This window comes from Pelodiscus sinensis, chromosome 3 (genome assembly GCF_052426305.1).
Source record: "Pelodiscus sinensis isolate ZL-2025 chromosome 3, ASM5242630v1, whole genome shotgun sequence".
In the NCBI taxonomy this organism is placed as follows: Eukaryota; Metazoa; Chordata; order Testudines; family Trionychidae; genus Pelodiscus; species Pelodiscus sinensis.
This window is the reverse complement of record NC_143054.1, coordinates 127,467,259-127,492,658: the sequence shown is the minus strand read 5'-3', so window position 1 is coordinate 127,492,658 and position 25,400 is coordinate 127,467,259. Positions and strand designations below refer to the sequence as shown.

Genomic DNA, 25,400 nt, shown 5'->3' with positions numbered 1-25,400 from the left:
ATTTCTACTGTTAAAAGCCATTTGTGCACCTAATTTTATACTGCTATGAGTGCCGGTTCTACCTTCATATATATATATATATATATATATATATTATATATATAAAATAAAAAAAAGCTTCATTTTTCATTTTAAGTATACAGCTTTTGGAAATACTAACATAGGGCATTAGAATTAGTTTTAGAAAGAAGGAAAGACTAGAGAGGCATTTAACTTTGCCCAAGTACCCTGAATAGTTCAAAGAAAGTATCCACCTACACATTTTTTTAAAAAATTACTTACTTTGCATGGCCATTTTTAGGTCAAAACCTGCTATATGGGTTCTGAAAATACATTCAGAGATAGTTATTGGATTTTTTGATTGCAGACTAAGTAGAAGAATCTAAATATTAAAGAATCCATAAGTTGCATGTTACTACTGTGCTTTCTACAAGTCAATATAAAAATTGTAATGGAATGTCTATGTTCTACCAGGGCTCAAACATATTAAATTTATGACACCTATTCATGCCAAACGGTAAAACTTAAAAATCAAGTTGGATCTTTCATAATTTACCAATACTACTCAAAACCTTATCACTCCAACATAATTTTCATTCTATTTGGGCATTTAAATCATTTTAAAAATGGAAGATCAGAAGTTTTTAAACCTCTTTGTTGATTTCCATTTAAAGTAACAGAAATAGACAGACACCTGGGCACTTCTAAAATTTCTATTAGGAAAATATCTGCATCATAAGGTGGCCCAATATTTCTAAAAACCTCTTATAAAAGTAGTAAATTATGAAGCGGTATTCCTTTGTATGTATGTACAAATAGTGATATCACTGCAACAAGAACAGCAGTAATTTGGCTATCAACAATCAAATGCTCCAAAACATTTCCATTTGAGAAAAAGGTTAGTCAGAAAACTAATGGAATGTTTGGGCTAGAATTGAACCCTCTGGTTTAGCCAAGAAAAGGTCACAGAACCTACCCTGTCCAAGATTTCCAGTGGAGAAGCCTGAGTGGAGGAAATCCAAAAAGGAATTTGGAGGAAAGGAACTCAAAGCCACAGCTGTAAAATAACTCAAATATACTTACTCAAGGTGTGAAGATATTTTATAACAAGGAAGATGGGGAAGATGTTGGGGATGTAAATTGGGTCAAGCGATAGACCAGATCATGACTATTTTTGAAAAAGCCAATAGCTGTTCAGGGAAAGTGTCAGAGACAAAACACAAACTTAACACCAAACAAAATAAATGAATAGATCAGAGCTAAAGCTGTGTTTTAAAGTGTGATTTTCAGCTGTTTGTTGAGCTTCCCGTGGGCAGTTGCCCTGTTGAATTGAAATTGCTAACACCAAAGTTTAGAATTGCTTACTGCTAAGGGGCCTGCAAGCCACCTAGAGGTGGGGCATGTTCTTTCACAAACTCTCTCCATTATCACCATCACATCTGGGTCACATAGACACTGCATGTATGCACTGTATATTTTGCAATTGGATAAGTCTTGCATCTATATTTAAAAGATGAAAACGTATTGCTTAAAATTGGACATATCTGTGATGCATTTTTGTGATGACACTTAAGTGTTAAAGTGGGAAGTATGGAGGGCCACAGCATGTCTCCCCCCTTCCTCCCCAGCTAAAAGCAAAGGGTTACCCCTACGCTCATGCTTCTGGGAGCTTAGCTTCCTGCGAACACCATTTCCTCCTGTTTCTTCACACATTGCATGAAACAAGGGCATATCAAACAGGAGAGATGGAGCAAGTAGGGAGTTTGTGGGGATTGGAGCCTTCCTGCATGAAACAGTACTGACATCTGCCAGCTATACCCATTAAGTAAGTCCTAACTACTTTTTCCTCAGAACAAGGGGAGCAATGAAACTGACAGGCACCATAATTACAACAAAGTAAGAGGAAACAATGCAATGCCATGAGGTCCCTCCCCCCCCCCCCCCCCCGTGTACATTTGACCCCTTTATTCCCCTCACCCCACTAGGAAGAGTTTTCTCTTTCTCCACATAGATGGAAAAAGACAGATCCTGGCACCTCTCAATTCTCCTTCTCATCTGGAGATTAAGAAAGTATGTTCTGCTAAGGGAATTGAAGTAGAATAATGAATTTAGTAGCATTCACAGTAGCATTTGTTTGATAGGATTTTAGAGTAAGATAAGGATACGTTGCTGGTTATGATTTGGGTATAAAGATTTTTCTAATACATTTTCTCTCAGGGAGGTCAGAGCTTTTGTGTGGCTGTTTTTTTAAATGTTAAATCTAAATAAAATTAGGTTAGAATTTATAACCACTGGTTTCAACATGAACAGTGTGAACAAGATGCCAACAGCCACTAACATTTTAATTGCTGTTCAGAGCAAGTCCGAACAGTGTAAAAATATCATTATCTGCCAACCTCTCCTGTCCACAAGAAAACTCCCATCACTAACTCCCTCTGATGAAACTTCCAGTGTGAAATAGAGGGAAAAGTCTAGCATAGAGAAAGTCCCCCAAAAATTAACCACTAAAACACTACTTTTCACCACTAGGTCATCAGTTCAAATATGTCCCAGGATAGCAACCATCAAGTGCAGTTAGTCTAAATCCAGTTTCTAGGGGGACCAGCATTCACAAAACAAAAAGATCTTAAACATTGCTAATTTTTAGCAACTCCCGCAGAAATACCAATGATTCCTTACCCATGAAAACTGAAATACCCTCTCAATCCTTCAGATGGTTTTCCCTAACAAGAGCAGAGGAATTTCCTTTCTGAACTGAAAAAACTAGAATCTATAAATCCATTAATCTGACCGCATGTGTCACAGGGATGTGAATAGTTAAAGGGTCAGGCTTACCAGTTCTGGTTAACCAGCGAGGGCTGAAGCTGAGGGCTCTCCCGCTGGAGGTGGAGAGGCTGCTGCAGCTCCATGGGGCGATCACAGGCTGGGGCGCTCCAGCCAGCAGGAGCAGCCCCTGTCCGCAGCAGGCCTGGCCTGGATGCACCCTGGGCAAGAGCTGCTCCAGCCAGCTGAAGCAGTCCATGTCCACAGCAGGGAGGCACTTCAGCCCAGGCATGTTGGGCTCCCCTTTAATCGGTTAACCAATTACTATATTTAATCACTAAACCAACTACTGTAAATGTGATTTTACATTCATAATGCATCAGCACTAAATCATATTAATGAAAAAAGTGTGATAGAAGTTAAGAGTGTCATTCAACAGCCACCCTCATTACAAATTTAATTAAAAGAAAAATAAGGTTGGAGAGGAAGAGAAGAGAAATTAGGAAAAGACTTTTATAACCACAGAACAGACAGGGAAGAAAGTATATTATGAGTGTTCTATATTACACAGTTTTCTTTGTGTGTGTATTTCTGTCTAGGAAAATAGGACTTTGCGCTGTGTGTTCCAATTTGATATATCAACTCTGTGCTAATTTTTAACAGAGTTTTTACTAATTAGTGATATGGTTGGCTTACATATCACATATCTTGGTTACCCCAAGTATCAGCCAACTAACCAACCATGTCACTCTTGCCAGAAACTCCCACAAGACTGTCTTCCTGTAAACAAATTGTAACATTTATTTCCAATATAGCACTGCCTAATCGTTTCAGTTTATGGGGTTAACCAGTCCTCCTCCTTTCAAACTCTCTGTACTGAAGGGATATCCCCAAATGCATTACCTTAGTACAGAAGATGTCATCCCTCACTGACATTCAGCAAGATAGCTGCCCAGATTTTCCCAGAAACAATATAATGTAAATACATCTATGCAGTGTGGTGGGTGCAGTTATACCAACACCATTGCATTAAGGTGTGCTGTGGCCACAAACTGAACTTGTAACCAATTAAGATCACCATATCCAACTGGTTACAAGAAGTCAGTTACACATGTACAGGGCATCTCCGCTATAAGTTGCCTCAGTCCGTTCCGCACTAAAGTTGCTGACGCTTGTAAGAGCCGATGCGTTATAAGCCCTCCCATCCCGGGCTCTTAAGTCACGCAAACAACAAACCAACCCATTTTCCACAAATTGAAGTCAGCCGTGGGGAAAACAATTCCCGACATTAAGTTGTTTTGCTATAAGTCCACCTTGGACTTATAGCGAGGACGTACTGTAGTAAGGACAAGTCAAAGTCTTGGGCCTTCAGTCAAACTGTCCAGATCCAGCAGCTTGTGACAAATCTCTCTCTACTAGGCCACATCCCTCTCCCTCCATAAATCTGATTTATACAACAACTTCTCTCCTTTGCTGACCCTAATAAAGACATCGCTAGCCCAGCTTCTTACAAGGCACACAAAGCCATTCGGGAGACTTACTATTACTCGATTTGAGGTCTCGGTGTAGGATGGGGACGATGGCTTCCTCGTGCAGGTAGAGCATCCCGCGGGCTATCTGCACCGCCCAATTCACCAGGATGTGCGGAGGGATGCGGCGGCCCCAGCGGCTCCCCCCACCGGCGGCCGCTGCCCCTCCAAGGGCTCTGTTGAGGGAGCCCCCCCTAGCAAACTCCATCACCAGGCAGAGGTTGGGCTCCCGCAGGCAGACCCCGTGCAGCTCGATGATGTTGGGATGCTTCAGCATGGAGAAGAGCTTGGCTTCCTGCCGCACGCTCTCCGCGGTGGCCAGGATGTCCTCGTCGGGGTCCTGGCGGGCCGCTTTCACGGCCACTTCCCGGCCCCGCCAGGTGGCTCGATACACTTTGCCGAAGCCCCCCACGCCGATGATCTCCTGCAGCTCCAGGTGCTGGAAGTCGATCTGGGCCAGGGGGCCCGGCGGGGCCGGGCTCGGCGCACAGCGGCCCGGCCGGCAAGTCACGTAGTTGGCCGGGAAGATGCCCAGGCGGTGGCGGATTTTGCCCGCCCACCAGCCATCGTCCCCCGAGACGGCGGCGTCCCGGGACAGCACCTCCACCACGTCGCCCCGCCGCAGGCTCAGCTCGTCCTCGCCGCTCGCCTCGTAGTCGTAGAGCGCGGTCCAGAGCGCGCAGGCCGGGGAGCCCTCGGAGCCCAGCCGAGCCATGGCGGGGGCGCGTCAGCCGCGGCCTCCGGGCCAGCCGGGGGCGCCGCCGGGGAAGCGCATCTCCCCTGCCGCGTCGCGGCACCTGCGGGCGGGCCTGGGAGGGGGAGGGGGGGGGCGCACAGGTGCAGCGACCGAGCCGGCGGGGAAGCGGGGGGCGGGGCGGGCCCAGGCTGGTCGCGGCTCCGCCTCTGCCCGCAGCCTCATGGGACCAGCCCCGGGCCGCGCGGCTCCCGCCCGCCCCACTCTCCAGGGCCGTGCCCGCCCTCGGCCGCGCCGGATTGGCCAGCCCGGCACATGTGGTGCACAAGGACAGCGCGGGGGTGGGGGGGTCAAAGGCAGGTGCAGGTGCCAGGCCGGCTTCTGGGGCAGGGCTGCGGCTGGGAGCGGGGCCTGCTGCATGGGTCGGGGTTGGTCGAACGCACCGCCAACTCCTCTGGCCCTGGGGGAGAGCCCAGCAGGCTCCATTCAACCCCAGAGACACAAGCCTGGCTTGCGTGAGGAAGGGGTGTAGCCTGCCTTAGGCTCAGTCTGCACGGGGGTTCCGGACTGACCTCCCTATAGGTTGTAGCGCCTGGTGGATTCCATCTAGGCTGTGTCCAGACTCAGGGGTTTTTTCGGGAAAAGTAGCCTTTTTCCGAAAAAACTTCCCCTGCGTCCAGACTCAAGCCGCGTTCTTTCGAAATTAAATCGAAAACGCGGCTTTTCTTTCGATGGCGGTAAACCTCATTTCACGAGGAAGAACGCCTTCTTTCGAAAGTTCCTCTTTCGAAAGAAGGTGTTCTTCAATGTAAATAGGGCTTCTTCGAAAGAGAGCATCCAGACTCACTGGATGCTTTCTTTCGAAAAAGCAAGCCGCTTTTTCGAAAGTTCAACGTGCAGTCTAGACGCTCTCTTTCGAAAGAGGCTTGCAGTCTAGACATAGCCTAAGAGTGGGACAGGCAGCTCAGACAAAGACGGTTTACTCATGTCAAAAACTGCAGTGGTTTTCAAAAGTGCAATTAACCACAGAGCAGTTCCTGGTTTGGTTAGTAGAGGGAAACTTCCAAGAAGAAAGTGCCCTTCAGATCCGCTATCTGGGGAGCTCCCTCTGGTCATTTAATCTAGTAAAGGCAATAAGGTACCAAGGTACTTAAGGTAAAGTACCTTAACAAATAAAATTGGTCCTACCTGCTGAGCTTTCAGTTCCACAGGAAAGGGGCTCCACCCTGATGCACCAGAGTAGCAGCTCTCGCTAGTCTGCTGCTCCTCACATGGACACCACCTAAGCCACATCTCTAAGAGGCAAAAATAAGTGGGCACACCCTTCCAGCAGGGAGCTATTTAAAGAACTGGCAGGGACTCAGGTTTGAATAGAACAGTATCCGTAAAAACAAATGTAGTTCCTTTGCACACCTCACTAGGGATGTGAAGGACTGGTCCACTATCCCATAAGCAAATGCTTATGGGATAGTCGACTAGATGCTACCCCCCCCCCCCCACTTGCTGCCTCTATCAGAAAGAGGCAGCAAAGGGGGAGTATAAAAGGGGGTACTTCAAAGCAGCTTCAGGCCGGACTTAGAGCTCCACATTGCGCTGCCTCTTTGAAATGCTGAGTGCAGCCCCGGGCCAGCTGGGAAGTCCCCAGCTGATCCCGGGCTCCATGTGCCACTGCCAATTTGAAATGCTGAGGGGAACCTGGTGTCAGACTCCTCGCAAGGTTTTAAAGTGGCAGCAGTGCCTGGAGCCCAAGATCAACTGAGGACTACCCCGCTGACCCCAGGCTCCATGCGGCACTGCCACTTTGAAAACGCCATGAGGAGCCCTATGGCTGTTGCTACACTTCAAAGGTGGAGGCGCCCTATCGACTAATTGAATTAGTCAATTAATCAATATTTAACATCCTTACACTTCACATGTCCTATTTACATATGTGTCCTATAGCTGCCCTTCCCAAAAGCAAAGAGTCTTTCCTTTGGACTCAACTTCCTGTCAGATCTACTGACTTTTTCCCTAAGTAAATCCTTTTTTATCTGGATCATCTTGTCTGCCATAATTTATTAAAAGTCACTGACTCTTTAGGTATCTGATAGGCAACCTCAGTGCTCTTGGATAGTTCTGCAGCAAGACAAAATAAAGTTGTATATTATGTTTTATGAAAATAATTTAGTTTTTAAAAATAAGTGAGTCTTTATCAGCCCTCTTCCCCTTTCTTTTAATATAAAATAAAGTCTTGTTATGAACATATATTTCATTTGCATATTTGCTTGGCATTATACAAGTATAAAACTTGATAAAAATATTCAACCATATGAACAAATTCCACATTGTATTTTATCTAGTATCAAGAAGCCACAATGAACTGAACAACTGTGGAATGTTTATCTCATGTCAAATAAAGTACTGGTAGCAGTACAATGAAAGGGTTCCCATGTTATTTAGTTGAAGTTGTTATTCCAAACTCTTCCTCACTATGGCAGAAATATAAATATTAACTAGTGGTTGTTCTATAAATATTTGTGTTGTGTGTTTTTACAGCATCTAGCACAATAGAGACCTAATCCATCTGTAGTGCTATGGTAATAAAAATAAATGTTATATTTTACACACTCTTTCACTCACTCTCACTTTCTCTCCTGGCTCCCTCTAGTGGATTTTTCTTTAATCAGATGTATCAGTATTCAAGAATTGGAGTTTCTTGCTCTCTGGCTACATCTACACTGCGCTTTCTTGCCCAAGAACATATGCAAAGGATGCGCAGTGATGAATATCACCGTGCCTCATTTGCATACTTAATGAGCCACCATTTTGCACAAGGGGCTTTTGCGCAAGAAGGAGCAGTCTACACTGCTCCTTCTTTCACAAAAACCCCCTCTTGTGCAAGAGCCGTTCTGCCGCTTATTTTCAGGCAGAACAGATCTTACACAAGAGGGGGAGTTTGTGCAAGAAGGAGCAATGTAGATGTAGCCCCTTTGTGTAGCTTTCTCTGTAAGAACAAGAATGCCCAGGTGCTTTATCAGCAATGCTAAATTGATTTTTAATATAATATTGAATATCTGCATTGCATCTGTCAAGGCTGATTCCCCACTCTGGCATGATGAATGAAGAAGTGGGGGCCCACAAAAGTACCCCAAAACCTTATCTTTCCAGGCTTTGGTTTAAAACTTCCCCCCAAAATCCTAAAAACCTAGATTTTGGGAATAAAAATCTGCTGCCACCATCAAGTGCTTTTGAACACAGAAACAGGGATGGACACTTGAAACCAACCCCAGGGCACCCGAAGCTCTTTTCTCTAAAGAGCTTGAAAAAGAGAGAAAAAAATATAAACTGCAGTCTGTGGTTGCTGCCTTCTAGTTAGAGGCATGCAGATATCCACAGACAGATTTTCCAGGACACACAACTGAACCAATAGCAGGTTAATAAAAAAGAAAGAACTTTTATTATCAAAACAATACTCCTGTTTCAAGCATATTGACTAGATGGAAAAGTCACCAATTAATATACTCATGGGGGACTCTCATGGGCCAAAACTTAGTTACAAAGGAGATGAAACCCCATTTCTAAATGCGCAGACATCAGATTCCCATTCGCAAACCATAAAACAATAAAACCTAACCGATTTATCTAGACTTTGCCCTACTTACAGATGGAGAGAAGTCTTTTCTTGGAGAGGGACATGTTGTCTGTCTCCTTCAGAATCTGGAGAGTCAACTGCCCAGGGACAAAGGAAGGAAACCCAAAAATTCCTTTGTCTCAGTTTGAAAATCTCTATCTGCATTTCTATTGGCTGAATGCTACCTGGCTAGGTATAGTTAACCTCTTAGTCCCCAGGCTGCTGGCTAACCTTCATGGTTATAACAGCACCATTGGCAAACAGCCTTCTGAAATCTCTCAGTTGGTATTTGCAAAACCCCTTTTCTAGTGGAAATGTGTTGCATCCAAAACAAAAATAACCCTCCCCAACCTCCTCCCAACATACATTTAAAGAAAAATATAGTTGTAAAGTGAAATGCTCAAAAGTTAGGAAAAATCAAGTTTCCCGTGCAGTCTTAATTCAGCCCTTTGTATATATTCATGATTATGCAGTTATTAATTTCAGTGACCATAGCCTATTATTTCCACCAGAACTATTCCTCTTTCAGCGCTATTCAATGCTGTTTTATCCTCTTTATTCAACATGTGGCTCCAGGCCAGGGGTGGACAAGAGGCTGCCAACAGGACAGATCCGGCCCACCAAGCCACCAGATCCCTTAGACAGAGAACAGCTCACACTTTAAAAAGCCATCTGTTCTCCCTCCCCACTGCCATCTGGATGGGAGAAGGGAGAATTCTCATGCTGTTCCCGCCCTCCAGCAAAATTTCTTAGCTCCCGTTGGCCAGTGTCTCAGTTTCCATCCAAAAGTAGCTAAGAATTTTTGCTGGGAGCATGGGAAATGTAGAAAGCCTTCTCCCTTCCTTCTCGATCCCTTCCCTTTTACGCCCAAAGCAGAGCCATGTGGATTAGCCTGCAGCAGACAGTCTCCCAGTTTTCTGCTGGTCAGTGCCTTCCAGTCAGAGCCTCCCTGGAACCCCAGCCCCTCCCTTTCCCTACCCTCTGCCCTCCTCCACATAACCAAACACTCTGCCCCCTCCCGCATCCATCCCCCCTCCCAGATCTGGCACTCCAATCTCCTGCCCCAGATCACAAACCCCTCCTAACCTAGGTCACATTCCAAAATCCTGCATCCCAGTCCTCTGCCCAAAGTCACAATTGCCTCCTTCAGCCAAACTGCCTTCCAGACCCCATTCTCCCTCCTGTACCCCAATCCCTTACCCCAAGCTCCCTTCTGCATCCAAACTCCATCCCAGATCCTGGAATTCCTCCATTAATATCCTGGGAAAGTGCAGCCCTCAACCACTTTCCAAAATCTTTGAACGGCCCCCTATCAAAAATTATTGACCCCCTCTGCCCTAACCCCATCCTCCCAGTCCTACCCCTTCTGCTGAGGCCCTGCCCCCACAGGAGCCAAGCTGCCTCTCTTCCTCACCCCCTGCAGCATAGGAGGTTGGGCAGCAATTGGCCCCAGCCTCCCTGGCTCCAAAGCACAGGGGAGGGCGGGCGCACAGGGACAGCAATACCCACCCCCCACCCCGTACACCTACAGTAGGTATTCTGGGGGCAGACTGGGGGGTGGGGCCAAGCTGACGGTTTGGGTTAGGGGGACAGGGAGCTTAGCCTCAGGGGTGCTGGCTATAGTAGATCTGCTGTCCCATGCTCCCTGAAGTGAGAGAAGGGTCATGCCACTCTGTATCTCCAGCGCAGGGTTTGCCTCAGGAGCCCCAGCAGGTTGTTCAGCATCTAGGCCGAGGGGAGCTGGTTTCCCCCACAAACAATCCAGCCCTAGCCATGCCTCCCAGTCATTGCTCAGGTGTGCTGGATGAAGGATTTCCCCTTGGTACCCACAACCTCAGGCTCAAAGGGCAGCGATCAACAGATTGATGTCTGGTTGGCAGTCAGTTTCAAGTGGGGTGCCCCAAGGATCAGTTCTAGTGCCAGTTTTGTTCAACATCTTTATTAATGACCTGGATGAGGGTATGGGTTGCACCTTCAGCAAGTTTGCAAATGACATTAAGCTAAGGGGAGAGGTAGATACATTGGAGGGTAGGGATAGAGTGACCTAGAGAAATTGGAGGATCGCACCAAAAGAAATCTGATGAGGTTCAGCAAGAACAAGTACAGAGTCCTGCACTTGGGATAAGAGAAGCCCAAGCATTGTTATAGGCTGAAGGCTGACTAGCTAAGCAGCAGTTCGGCAGAAAAGGACTTGGAGATTGCCATGGATGAGAAGCTGGATCTGAGTCAACAGTGTGCCCTCATAGCCAAGGAGGCTAATGGCATAATAGGTTGCATTTGGAGGAGCATTGCCAGATCTAGAGAAGTTATTATTCCCCTTTTCTCGGCCCTGGTGAGGCCACATTATTGTGTCCAGTTCTGTCCATACAGAAAGTATGTGGATGCATTGGAGAGGGTCCATCAGAGAGCAACCAAAATGATTAGGGGCTGGAGTACACAACCTATGATGAGAGGCAGAGGGATTTGGACTTATTTAGTCTGCAGAAGAGAAGAGCGAGGTGGGGATTTGATAGCAGCCTTCAACTTCCTCAAGGGTGGGTTCCAAAGAGGATGGAGAGAGGTTGTTCTCAGTAGTGACGGTTGACAGAACAAGGAGCAATGGTCTAAGTTGAAGTGGGGGAGGTCTGGGTTGGATATTAGGAAAAACTGTGAGGGTGGTGAATGGGTTACCTAGGGAGGTAGTGGAATCTTCATCCTTAGAGGTTTTTAAGTCCTAGCTTGTCAAAGTCCTGGCTGGGATGATCTACAGACTGTTATCCCCAAAAAATTCTCACTGGAGACCACCCAGGGTTACATTAGTGTGGGTTTATTTCCACTAGGTAAAACTAAAGAGGAGAGAGCAGCCACCAAAAGTTTAAACTAAAGAAGATACAGAGCTATCTCTCTCTCACACACACAAACAAGCAAGCACACACACCCCTTCATTCACTCACTCATTCACACACATTCATTCCTGACCTCAGGCACTCACACACTTACACAGGCATATGGGTTGCAGAAGGAGCCAAGGCATATGGATCCTGGAGGGTCTATCCACTCATTATGGCTGGGGAAGCTGGTCAGGAGGAGAGACAATGGCTGTAGAGAGATGTTTCTCAGGAGCAGGTGAAGAAAGAGAGAGTCTCATATGCACTTCCTCTCCTTAAATAGTGTATGAATGGCTCCTGCGACTCATTCACCTCGTCATCAGGGAGCATGCCCAGATTTCCCTTTATCCAGCAAAAGCAGCAGTCTGTGATTTCTCATCACCATGTGCTCCAGTCTTAGCAACTCCAAAAAACACATTCACACTCTCTCTCTCCATTCACTCAGGGGAGAATGCAGTTTAGCGCAAGTTACAAGCAAGATTACAAAGTTGCAGTTTACAGTAAGTTTCTGAGAGTTACAAAGATTACAAAGTTGTACAAAGTTCACAGTGAGTAGCAAGGTTTGACAAAGATCACGAGTTGCAGTTTAAAACCTTAGACCTTGCAGTTTGGTGTAGTTTCAGAAAATGCATGTGTATAAATCAAGTAAGCTCAGGCGGAGGCTTTTTTTTATGCAACACAGACCAGTCAGTTTAACTTCTGTGCCAGGGAAAATAATGGAGCAGGTAATTAAGGAATTCATCTGCAAACATCTGAAAGAAAATAAGGTGAAAGGTAACAGCCAGCATGGATTTGTAAAGAACAAATGGGATGGGGCAGGGGTTGCACTGAGGGGCATGGGGTGATGCAGGGGATCAGGCTACAGGGGCAGTATGGGAGGGAGCAGGGATTGCACTGAGGGGCATGGGGTGATGCAGGGGATCAGGCTACAGGGGCAGTATGGGAGGGAGCAGGGATTGCTCTGAGGGGCATGGAGTGATGCAGGGGATCAGGCTACAGGAGCAGTATGGGAGGGGACAGGGATTGCACTGAGGGGCATGGAGTGATGCAGGGGATCAGGCTACGGGGGCAGTATGGGAGGGAGCAGGGATTGCACTGAGGGGCATGGAGTGATGCAGGGGATCAGGCTACGGGGGCAGTATGGGAGGGAGCAGGGATTGCACTGAGGGGCATGGAGTGATGCAGGGGATCAGGCTACGGGGGCAGTATGGGAGGGGGCAGGGGTTGCACTGAGGAAGATGGGATGTTGCAGTGGATCAAGCTGGGGGTGGATTATGGCTCTGAGGGGAGCAAGGTTGGAGCAAAGGGAAGAGGTGGGGGGATACAATTTTACTTTGCAGCAGCTGCACTTTACTTTACTCCCCACTTCTTTGCCTCCCTCCCCAACTAGCTCTTTGGCTGCATTCTCACCCTCTTATCTTTTCTGTGTTACTCTCCCAACCCTCTCCCACCCCCAGACTCCCTCTCCCACCCCCACCTCACACCCTTTTCTGTCACCAAACTACCTTGAAGACCCTGCCGTCCTCACCCTCTCCTGCATCCATCTCCTGCCCAGATCCTGCAATCCTATCTCACTTCATGGCAGCCCTGTCCTGCACATTGGACCCCTCATTTTTGTCCCTGCCCCAGATCTTAAGGAGGTCAACAAAATCCACTAGCTCTGGAATCCCAGAAAAGTGGGATTTTCACTTAGGGGAAGCCCTGAACCTTAGTCCCGCCTGCCCCTTTCCCTCACCCTGTGAGGGCTGGAGTGCCAAAGAGTGAGATGTCTCAGTTACGGGCCACATCAATGAGGATTGGAGGTTTGGGGAGGGTTCCCAACTGATTTTTCCGTGGGTCAGTGACCTCTGATCCAAAAAAGGTTTCTCACCTCTGCCATAAATAAAGAAAACATTAACACCATTTGTATTGGACATAATATTTGACTTTATTTAAAATGGAGTTTGATAAACTAACACACAAAAGTTAAAATGCTTAATCTGTTTAATAATTTAAATTAAACTGTTCTCTCCAGCTGCAGCACTAGCAAAATGACTCAGGCATAATTATGTAATTAATGGTGGGTTTCCATTAGCATCTGGTAGTCTGCGGAAAGGTTTGCATTGACCCAGGTTGTCCATGGGGAGCACAGTGAAGAGATCCCCTCCTGCCTCCTGGGAGAGTGGTGCAGCCCAGGGCAGAAGGATTAAATCTTAGCATGCCACTTCAGAAAGGTTGCCGACCCCTGTACTAATCCCACAAAACCAAATGCTCTTGCCTCGCCCCTGCCTCCAGGCCCTCCCCACACTCTGCCCCTTCTCTGAGGCCTCCTCTTGCTTGCTCCGCCCAGCCCCCCACCCTCACTCACTTACACTGGACTGGGTCTTCTGCACCAGGCACAGGAGGGACTGTGTAAAGCACACAGCAGGTTACACTGAGATTCGAGGTTTTCCTCAGGCCTCACTTAAGTTGTCATTGTATTTAGTAGAAAATGCAACACACGCTGTTACCAGCTCTTGTGATGTTATCATGAGTAGCCTGCCCCACCATATTGTTATTTTAAAGCCCCAGCACCTGGAGTACTGTGATGACATGAGGTTCTCAATTGGACTACCCTTGTAAGTTATGTAAGCCAAGGGACAGCGGTCAGCGCTGTGAAAAAGCTGACCAGGCCTGGGTTTACTGACCTCACCTCAGTGCGCCCACAGCTAGCAGGGTGACAAAACATATTACAATGAAACTGGAGAAAGTTCAGAAAAGAGCAACAAAAATCATTAGGGGTTTGGAACGGCTTCCATATGAGGAGAGATGAATATGAGGGGGACTTTTCAGCTTGGGAAAGAGACACCTCAGGGGCTATAAAACCATGAGTGGTGTGGAGAAAGTCAATAAGGAAGTGCTATTTACTCCTTGTGTTAACTCAAGAAGTAGGGGTCACCCAGTGACATTAATAGGCTGCAGGTACAGAGCAAACCAAGGGAAGGATTTTTTCACACAACACACACATCCTGTGAAACTCCCTTCTAGAGAATGATGGGAAGGCCAAGACTATAACACTATTCCAAAAAGATCTAGATAAGTTTGTGGACAACAGGTCCATCAATGGCTGTTAGCCAGGATGAGCAAGGATGGTGTTTCTAGCCTCGGTTTGCCAGAAGCTTGGAATAGGTGACAGGATGAGTCACTTCATTATTCCCTCTTCTGTTCATTCCCCAGAAGACAGGGCATGGGGCCAGATGCACCTTTGTTCTGACCCAGTGTGGTGAGTCCAATGTGTTTAGGCGATCAGAGAAATGGAAACCCATCTTTTGAGAGGAGACTCGAGAGGCTGGCTTGTTTCCCCGAAGCAAAGCTGGAAGGGAGATGTGATGGCCCTCTGTAAATACATCAGGAGGATAAATAACAGGGAGGAAGAAGAGGTATTTCAGTCAGAATTGTAACTAACTATTTTGGTGCCTGAGGCAAGACTGTCCTGGGCGCGGACGGGGGTGCTGACGTGGCATGAGGCATGAGTGAAGGCAGCGTAATAGCTGTCTTTTCTGTGCCCCCTCAGCTATTTGCCTAAGGCAAATGCCTCACTCGCCTCGCCCTTGTTATGGCCCTGATTTCAGTGAAGAGCCAGGGCTGTCATGAGAACAAACTGGCCATGAAGAATTTAGACTTGAAATTGGACAAAAGTTTCTAACCATCAGAAGAGTGAGATTCTGGAAGGGCCTTCCAAGGGGATCCGTGAGTGGGGGACACTTAACAGGGTTCAATATTGAGCTTGATAAGTTTATGAAGGGGCTGATTTGATGAGACTGCCTACAATGGCCTGCAGCTGATCTGCAACCACTAGAGGCAAATATCCACCATGGCTGGTGATGGGATTCTTTGTGGGAAGGGCTATGAGTTACTACAGGCCATCCTCACTATGGGTATGTCTACACTTGCTCCCTAGTTTGAGCACTTCCTGGTTCAAATCAGCTGGTAAGCCGAATAATGCGTGGGTGAGATTTTGCTAATGAAGCATGGGATATTTAAATCCCCGCTTCATTAGCAATTTCGGTCGGCTATATTTGCATCCTTAGCTCAAACTAGGGAGCAAGTGTAGATGTACTGTCATCCTATGGTCAAGGTAGTGTGTGTGTGTGTTATACACCCGAGTCTTCAGCTGCTAGGACATGAGGTCCTGTCGCAGCGGGCGGCCTTAGAGGAGGTTGACGGACGCCTGAGAAGTTTTATGTCCATGTCTTTGACTACTAGGACCGGGGTCCCTTCGTGGCGGGCAGCCAACAGGCTGACAGACGCTTCAAAGTCTGCAGGGAGACCTTATTACACCCGTGTCTTTAGCTGCTAGGACCGAGGTCCCGTTGCAGCGGGCAACCTAGGGAAGGCTGACGGATGCCCCTACGGATCTGTCCCCTGGAGGCGACACGATCCAAATGCCCAGCTCTGCCTGCATCTGCTCCCTATGACCAGCTGGAGTTCTTTTAAATTGTGCTTGGTTCTGTTACAGCAACTGAAGGAGTCAGGTTAAAACTTAAACAGTTACAGGTTTATTAAAGAAGCTTATAAATCATATGGTTACAATGGCTATTGCTCTATTTCTTAACTACTAGCAAAATATAGATCTTAAAAAAATGGTTACAAAGAAAATAAAGGTAGAAAATAGAAATAATGGTACCAAGTGACAGCTTAATCTTTAAAGAGCTCTAAGTCTATGTGTACACTTAAGACAAAGGACACATCCAGGTACAATTTTTACCCCCTTCTGCGCCTCTCTACTCCAGCGTATCAGGCCAGGGCCGGTCCCCGAATTCCTAGGAAAGACGAATATGAGGTGGGTGTCCCTGTGGAACCTCGGGAGGCCAATCACCTAACCTGACCAGCAGATAGATGGTAGATTGATGCTCAGAGTAAGTGTGCTGCTGGACCCATCTTTTTACCCATAGGGGCCCGTATCCTCTTTCTTATCTAAGATGCCAAATTGTGTTGGTTTGTCTTTGTGATGCCAGTTCTTACAAGGGAGTTTCAACTTAATTTACACTTGCAAGAGAGATAACTAAATTGTGAGTACTGGACATTCTTTACTGGGCGGGAGATTCCTCCCCCCGCGGACAGCTGTATGTTCATATCAATATAGGTGCCAGCCAAGGCAGTTCTCACAGCCTCGAGGTCAGCAATTAGCTCAATCACCCTCATATCTCTGTTTACAGCCATCCAGGGTCACAGCAGCCAGCATATCCGGGCCTCCTGTCAAGGCTTCAAAGACTATGCTGATTTTACTGCTCTGTGTGCCCTGTATGCTTCCAGGCAAGCAAAGATGGATGTTATAGGTGGGGGTTCCTGTCTGGCTACACATACCCTATAAGTCCAAGATACATTCTAAAAATCTTGAACTTACAGCGAAACAACTTAAAGGGGGGATTTTTTTCCTGCGGCTGACTTCCATTTGTGCAAATTTTTTTTTTTATAATGCATCAATTCCTACAAGCATCAACAACTTTAATGTGGAAAGAATGTATACTGGGGGACTTATAATGGGGACACCTTATACAGAGAATTCTCTTCCAGAGGCTTGTCCTGTGAAATACACCTGGTGATTTTTGGTGGAATACTCCTGGTCTAACTGAACCCATGTTTGGAAGTGGGAAGGAATTTTCCCATGGGTCAGATTTGCAGAACCCTTGGGGGTTGGAGAGAGGTTGCTTTTCTCTGCAGCATGGGGCCTATGTCACTGTCTGGGTTCAGCCAGTGTAAGTGATGTGTTCCCCATAACTTGAAATCTTTGACTCAGGATTTGGGGATTTCAGTAACCAGCCAGTGATGGTAGGTCTATGACAGGAGTTGGGGTGTCTGTGAATTTTTGTGGCCTGCAAGATGCAGGAGGTCAAACCAGATGATCACGATGGTCCCTTCTGCCATTAAAGTCTGAGTCTGAGACCTGCCTTTTGGCTTCCTCTTTTACTCCTGACACCAGCTCTGACCCATGGCTCTGAGTGCTAGTCTCTGGCTGCCACTGCTCTGATTACTGGGCATCACTGCCCAGGCTGTGAGTTTAATGAGGCTTTGTTTGGGGAGGGATGTTGTTATGCTAACACCAAACTCCTTCTGTATGTGTGTGGGCTGCATCTAAGGTAGGGGGCTAGTCTGGCAGAGCTGTATCAGCATAAGCTCTGGAGTGTAGACTTACCCTCTCCTTTCATGTAAAAAGTGTTTCATATCCCCAAGTTTCCAGATTAAAGGCTGAAAACAGGATCTGAGTATGTCCTCAAGACTCAGAAAGCAAACTTGCAAAAACAACCCAAAATAAATGAATGAATGATCTATCTATCTATCTATCTATCTATCTATCTATCTATCTATCTATCTATCTATCTATCTATCTATCTATCATCTTATTATTATTCTAAGCCAGTCCAATGTGTGTGGCTTTTTAAAATTTGTCTCCTGATGATGCTTTGCCTGAGGTTGGCTGTGACCCCAGGACAAAGAATTTTATCAGATGCTAAGTTTAATTTTTGGTGATTCAGAAAATTAAGGTGGAGGCAGCAGCCAGCAGGAGACTACAGAGTTAGTAGAAGGTTGGATAAAAGCTGGCTAATGCAAGTGGCAGGAAGACACAATATTTATTAATAGTAGAAGGTTAAGTAACAGGTATCTTTCCCCACCAATATGAACAAACAAGTATCTGGCCACTTAATGCCAGGGATGCTGATGTTGGAGAGACATGCTATGTATGTGGGTTTTCCTGGCCATTACCTCCTTTTGGTCCTCCAATTTCCATCCAGCCAGATATTTGAAATACAGAAAACTTCCCTGAGAATCTACAACCACTTCCATGGAAGTTGAGGGAACGGGTCTGCCAAGAACTACCTGCCATGTTGGACATCGGGGTCATAAAGGAATACCCTAGTGCAGCATTTCTCACGCTGGCGGAGTCGGGGTCCCACCCCAAAAGGGGGTAGCAAGGCGAATGCAGGAGGGTCACTTGTAGAGTCACCACACACATGGACTTTCCTGGCCATGACCTCTTCCTTAGTCCTCAGGACTCTGTCCATGCAGACTTTGGAAATATGAAAAATGTCCATGATTTCATCTTGCCTTCAGAGCTGGGTGGCTAGAGTGGCAGCAATTCTCAACTGCCCAGCCTGGAAGGCATTGCCAGTGCCAGCAGCAGTGCAGAAGGAAGGGTGGCAATACCATAGCTTGCTACACTTCCTTCTGAGCTGATGCTGCTGGTGGCACTGACTTCAAAGCTGAGCTCCTGCTCTCCCTGGCTGCTTGGAAGGTGGAGATGCCACCAGCAGTGGCAGAGGAGGAAGAGTGGCAAGATCATGATACACCACCCTTTCTTCTGTGCTGCTCCTGGCAGCGGTGCTGCCATCCAAGTTGGGCACCTCACCAGAAGTCACTGCTTTGCAGTCACCCAGCTCAGAAGGCAGTCCCACTGGCACCACTGCTCTTTCCCAGTCTCTGACTCCTAAATCCTGCTCGCCTCTCCATCATTCCTTCTATTGTTTCCCATCTGTGTTCATCCAGGGTGTCTATTTCTTTGTTCTCTGTGCTGCTTAGGGTGAGAAGAGGGAGCACTGAGAGCATAAGAGGGACAGTTTCTAGGGGGTTCTAAGGATGCTAGGGGAGAATTGCAGGGCGGAGAAAGAGAAGGAGCAGTGGGTGCTAGAGGTGGGATAGGGTGGCAGACAGTGCTCACCAGAGGGTGGGTGAAGAAAAGGGCAATGAATATTAGGGTAGTAGGAAGTGTTCAAAAGGGTGAGAAAGGGGAGAGGGCAGTGTGTGCTGAGAGTAAATGGAGGGAGCAGGAGGAAGGGCAGTGGGTGCAGAGGGGGAGCAGGAGGAAGGGCAGTGGGTGTAGAGGGGAGGGCAGGAGGAAGAGCAGTGGGTGCAGAAGGAGGGGCAGGAGGAAGGGCAGTGGGTTCGGAAGGAGAAGGAGGAGGAAGGGCAGTGGGTGCAGGGGGGCAGGAGGAAGGGCAGTGGGTGCAGAGGGGGAGCAGGAGGAAGGGCAGTGGGTGCAGAGAGGTGGCAGGAGGAAGGGCAGTGGGTTCGGAAGGAGAGGGAGGAGGAAGGGCAGTGGGTGCAGGGGGGCAGGAGGAAGGGCAGTGGGTGCAGGGGGGCAGGAGGAAGGGCAGTGGGTGCAGGGGGCAGGAGAAAGGACAGTGGGTGCAGAAGGAAGGGGAGGAGAAAGGGCAGTGGATGAAGAGGGGGGCAGGAGGAAGGGCAGTGGGTGCTGAAAGCAGGGCGGTGGGTGCTAGGAATGAAGCGGGAGCGGGAGGGGGCCGGTGGGTGCTGGCGCGGGCAGCACGTGCAAAGGGCTGTGGCGGGCTCTCGGGGAAGGGACGCGGCCAATGTGCGCGGGGGGGGGGGGGGGGGGGGAGGCGGTGGACCAGGGCGGGGTTGTCGGTCACGGCGTCGGCCCAGAGCATGATGGGAGAATCCTCCCAGCATCCAGCATGGCGGCGCCAGTAGCGCCCGGGGCCGGGCAGCGCCGCAGCGGCCGCCGCAGGAGCCGGTGCAGGGGCGGGTGAGGCGGCGGCGGGCGGCGATGGTGTCCCAGGCGGTGCAGCTGCTGCGGCAGGGCGTGTGGGCAGCGCTGACCGGGGGCTGGTACCACGACCCGGAGCAGAGCAAATTCACCAACAGCTGCCACCTCTATCTGTGGCTCTTCCTGCTGGCGCTGCCGCTGGCGCTGCACCTGGTGAGGCTGCGGGGACCTGGCCCAGGAGTGTGTGTGTGTGTGTGTGTGTGTGTGTGTGTGTGTGTGACGGAGAGGGCAGGAGCGAGAGGCGGTTCTGGGTCATGGGGACACAGGCCTTGGGGTAGGGATGGGGGCGGGGGAGGAGGAACAGAGGGGTGGCATTAGGGAGGCCAGGAAGGGAGAGGGAAGGAAGTAGCCTGCTATAGTTGGATGAGTATTTTTTTTCTTGGTGCGGTTTTAAAATCCCCTCTCTCCCACTTTGCTATGTTTTACCCATTTCGATTATACTATGGAGCAGTGTCCCCTGACCAGTATTAATTCAGTGCTCCATCCCCACCAATTTTGTGCTCTTTTATACCATTTTACTCGGCTGCAGTTTTTGAATGAATATGCTCTGCTAGTGAAAGATGGATACATAGCAATAAACAAATGTTGTGTAGATTTTGAGAAGTGCATGCCAATTTTAATTCCACCTTCCCCATGGTATTATAGTTTTGCCAGCTATACTTTCATGTTTTCATTCTGAAATAGGGTTGAGCCTTTTAGGCCCAATAACATGGTCGTTCTGCAGGAAAGTACATCAGTGGTTAAATTAACATTCAATAATGAATGTGGCCAAATTATGCTCTCACTTTCCTCCCGCCTGTACAGAGACACAGACTGTAAATAATGTGTGAAAGCACATCACTTTTTATTACATCTAGCCCTCCACCTTGTTCTCTTAAAATATTAAAGAAATGCAAAGAAATTATAATTTAAGTGATTGGAACATCTTTCTGTTTGCTAAATATGAATAGTTTCCTGGAAAAAATAGAATCTTTTAATTTAGTGTGCTATGATTATAGGATAGGCAGAAAGAGCAAGAACATATTGTTAGCTAGAATAGTGCATGATTTTATTACTAGGTTCCCTAATAACTAGATTCTAGTGTTTGCCATTCTTTGAGTATTCATGGCTATGGACTCATCTCAATTCTGCAGATTTTTTCTTTAATGACAATAAAAACCTTGCTGTCACATCAGTTTCCTTATGCTCCATTATTACAAAGCTGACTGCCCTAATTTTCAGAAGTGCTAAGCTGCAAATCCTTCTGAAGTCCACGGGAGATGCAGATGCCCTGTAACTCTGCAGATATCTGCTTTATATCCATAGGTAACTGTATCTGCCAATGTAGATGAGGATATCCGTGAACCATTTTTTCAAATACAGATACAAACTTTGTATCTAGAACCCTGCCAGTTTTGTGAATAGCAGCTTTATATCTGTGGGTATCCGCAGCCACATATGTGGATGAGGATATCCAAAAATCATTTTTGCAGAAGCAGATGCAGATACCAATTTTGTGTCTACGTAGGGCTCTTCTCATCTTTGAAAATCAGGCCATATAGCTTATTTCCTGGCAAAGATGCCATTTGCTCCCACTGAGCATACTCACGGATGCCAATCAAGTAACAATGCAAGAGTAGCTTTTTCTCAGGATGCTAGTTCAATATCTAATGTGAGACAGGATCTATAGTTATTGGCTACGTCTACACTGGCCCCTTTTCCGGAAGGGGCATGTAAATTTCACTAGTCGTCGTAGGGAAATCCGCGGGGGATTTAAATATCCCCCGCGGCATTTAAATAAAAATGTCTGCCGCTTTTTTCCGGCTTTTAAAAAAGCCGGAAAAGAGCGTCTAGACTGGCCCCGATCCTCCGGAAAAAGTGCCCTTTTCCGGAGGCTCTTATTCTTACTTTGAATAAGAATAAGAGTAAGAATAAGAGCCTCCGGAAAAGGGCACTTTTTCCGGAGGATCGGGGCCAGTCTAGACGCTCTTTTCCGGCTTTTTTAAAAGCCGGAAAAAAGCGGCGGACATTTTTATTTAAATGCCGCGGGGGATATTTAAATCCCCCACGGATTTCCCTACGACGACTAGTGAAATTTACATGCCCCTTCCGGAAAAGGGGCCATTGTAGACGTAGCCATTGTGTCTGTGCTTTAGATTGCCATTGTAAATGAAAGCTTGTTCTTAGACTCTGATTTGTGGTAAAATACATGGTTATCCTTCTTTGCAGGAAATGTGACTTTTCCTAGAGCATCTCAGAAACTAATCACATATGACATAGAAAAGTGTTTAAAGAATATTGGGCCTAAAAATTGTGAAGTGAAACAAAGATAAAATAGTGAAAACATTTAAAGTTGTGGAGGATGGTTGGTGGGAGAAGATCCAACTTTATGTGTATAAACTAACTTTATACTTCCTTAAAAAACAATGAGCAGTCCTGTGGCACCTTAGAGACTAACGAAAATATATATAGCATCATGAGCTTTTGTGGACAAAACACACTTCTTCAGATGACCTTGAGACTTTAAACTTCCTGGGCTTTTTCTCATCTCCCCAGGTAGACTTGCCATTTCCAGTTTGGCTGATTTTGAGCTGAATCATCTGATCAGTTGCAGAATCTGTTCTTGAGCAAGTGTACCATGATTAGGTTCCTTTATCTTTGATAAAAAATGAATTTATTACAGAGACTGTCTATGAGTAAGCCTGTCCTTGACTGTTCCCTTGTTTTTGAATGCTTGTAATTTATCAACTTTGTGACAGGTAGTTACATTCTTGTCATTTAGCAACCTTAATGCATTTTGAAGTAATTTCTTTTTTGCAATATTTTTTATGCAATTTTCAGGATTAAAAATTACCAGTTACCTGCTAGTTTGGTATTTGTAGTATCTGTGTGAAACAACCATATTTTAAAATGAAATAGTTTTGTCTGCTCTTAGGAACAATCTGTCTAACTGGAAAAAGCAGATGTTTGGTGCTATGACAAATGCAAGACGTTTTTAACATGCATATTACAGTGGAAGCTTGTTTATGCAATGTAATTGGGATTAGGGACCAGATTGGAAAATAAAAACTTTGAATAGTAGGAAGAATGGGAAGGTCTCAGCCTGTCAACTCCATGGACCAAGGGTGGGCAAGAGGCCAGACCAGCCCACGACCACCCTGCTGGCATCCTTACTACACAGTAGCTGTAGCTGCTTTAAACAGCAGGTTGCTAATTGCAATGATATCTGGGCAGGGAAGAGAAAGCTTCACACCCCCTAGCAAAAGCTTCCAGTTTCCATTGGCCAGTTTTGTGCCAATAGGAGCTGAGAAATTTTGCTGAAGGCAGGGGCAGTGAATGGAGCTTCCTCACTCCCTCTCCCCCCTCCTCCCTGTGCTGGAGCAGAGCCAGGTGGAGCAGCTGCCCAGCTCTGGGGATGTTAAATATTGGTTAATTGAATAGTCAGTTAACCTCATGAATTCTTATTGGTTACTTGACTATTTTATAGTCCCCAGAGGTAAGCACCTCCCGGCCAGAGCCTGCCTCTGGCACCCCCTCTCACTTTTCCCAACTACCTGCCCCAGGCCACCACCCAAACCCTCTGTATGCCCTATCACCACCTCCTCCAGGTCACAACTCCCTCTCAGACACTGCACCTCTCCCCAAGGCCAGAAACTTTTCTAGCAACCATATCCCTCCCTGACCCTGCATCCCATTCCCCTGCCCCACATCACCATCCAAACCCTCTGCACCCTTTCCCCCAGGTCACAACTCCCTTCCAGACCCTGCACCCCTTCCTACACCTCCCCAGGACAGGATCCTATTCTGCACCCCTAACCCCTCCTGGACCCTTCACCCAAAACACCTGCCCTAGATCATAATCCCTTCCTTCACCCAAACCCCCCTCAGATCCCACACTCCCTCCTGCACCCCAGTCCTCTATCTCAAGCTCCCTTCTACACCCACCCTCCATTGCAGACCCCACACACCCTCCACAGAAGTGCAGCCTTTGACCACTTACCGAAGTTATTGCTCACTCTTGCCATGGGCAGTGGGGTTGACAGCATTACCCCTGCTGCCTAGTTCAGTTAATACGGAGAGCCAGATAATGGAAACTCAGATAAATAGGGTTCAATTGTGTTTCTGTGCCTGATCCACATCCCTCCACACAAATGTTTTCAATCACATGTGGCATCTTGTCTTAATTAAGGATGTTAAGAGGTGGATAATCCACTGATCGTGTAGTTGATAACATTTTTATCAACTACACTATTAGTCGATAAGGAAAGGCTTCCTCAGTCCCAGGTCTCACCGGGTCTAGGAACTACCCCCACTGTGGCTCTGTAGTTTAAATGTAGTAAGAGCTGGGTACACAGGCAGCTTGGCTTCTATTACATTTAAACTACAGAGGTGCAGTGGGGGTAGATCCTGGACTTGAAACGAACCTTTTAAGCCAGCTCCCCACAGCACCAGCTCCTCCTTCCCCTGCCTTGCTGCCTCTGATACAGTTGACACACAATACCAGACACACTTGACATTACATCACAATCTACATTACATCTTATTTAGAAAATACCAGACATTTATATTTTCTCATTTATATTTTCTCAATTTGTTTCCTGAACAGAAAGTTCAAATACTGGACTGTCCAGTTCAAAACCAGACACCTGGCAACCCTATTTTCACTCCAAAATTTTAAAGTCTGGTTTCTTTCAAGATGGCCATTATCTTCATCACTGTTTTTTCCACTTTCTTTGGTAAGATGCTGTTTTCTCTGAATACCACATTCTTTAAAAATAGAGATTCTGGTCCCTACTCTGACATGAATTTTCATGAAATTAATGGTAGACTTTCTTTGATATTTTTGGGGAATTTCCCCTAAATGCACCCAGTCTAGTGCAGATTAATTTCCTTAAACATAGCTGCAGTACCTAGCAGCTTTGACTCGTCACATCTTTCTCATTTGAGACTTTGAATCAGTTGATATGTTTGAAAAATGCTTACTGGATGCATAGATATTACATGCTTATAAAGAGTACATGTCTGAGAACTATAAAACATACTGGTTAGCATGAATATGCAATGTACTGCTGTATTTCTTTTTATATGAAAAAAGGAGAAAGTTGGTTAGGAATAGGTTGCAAAGGATTTATTCTTACAGGGTATGTCTACACTGCATTCCTCTTTTGAGAGGAATGCAAATGCAGCCGAGTGAAAATGCAAATGGAGTGTGGATTTGAATTTCCCATGCTTCATTTGCATAGTGGCGTCCGGGTGCTTTTTCAAAATACCCTATTTTGAAAGAAAAAACACAGTCTAGACAGGGTTATTTTGAGAGAGAAGGTTTTTTTTTTCTCAAAATAACCCCATCTAGTCTGCATTTTTTCTTTTGAAACAGGGTATTTCGAAAAAGCGCCCAGATGCCATTATGCAAATGAGGCACAGGAAATTAAAA

The 25,400-nt window shown here is 46.7% G+C and overlaps 2 protein-coding genes across 4 annotated transcripts in view; one reads left to right on the top strand and one right to left on the bottom strand.

The window, feature by feature from the left end:
• The window catches only part of MAP3K21 (mitogen-activated protein kinase kinase kinase 21), a 53,007-nt gene extending 44,309 nt beyond the window's left edge, over nucleotides 1-8,698 (bottom strand). Inside the window, exon 1 of one of the 3 annotated variants that reach the window (XM_006122045.3) lies at nucleotides 8,628-8,698. In XM_006122045.3, coding sequence (XP_006122107.2) covers nucleotides 8,628-8,661 — 34 coding nt within the window. In that variant the 5' untranslated portion in view covers nucleotides 8,662-8,698. Of the gene's footprint in view, nucleotides 1-4,304; nucleotides 5,255-8,627 lie in introns of those variants that run through there. The other 2 variants (XM_006122043.3, XM_006122044.3) reach the window with 2 other exon arrangements.
• Nucleotides 8,699-19,885: 11,187 nt separating this feature from the next.
• Nucleotides 19,886-25,400, top strand: part of PCNX2 (pecanex 2) — a 224,394-nt gene continuing 218,879 nt past the window's right edge. The window contains exon 1 of the mRNA XM_089777363.1: nucleotides 19,886-20,140. Within this exon, the coding sequence (XP_089633489.1) occupies nucleotides 19,988-20,140 (153 nt within the window). The 5' untranslated portion in view covers nucleotides 19,886-19,987. The remainder of the gene's footprint in view (nucleotides 20,141-25,400) is intronic.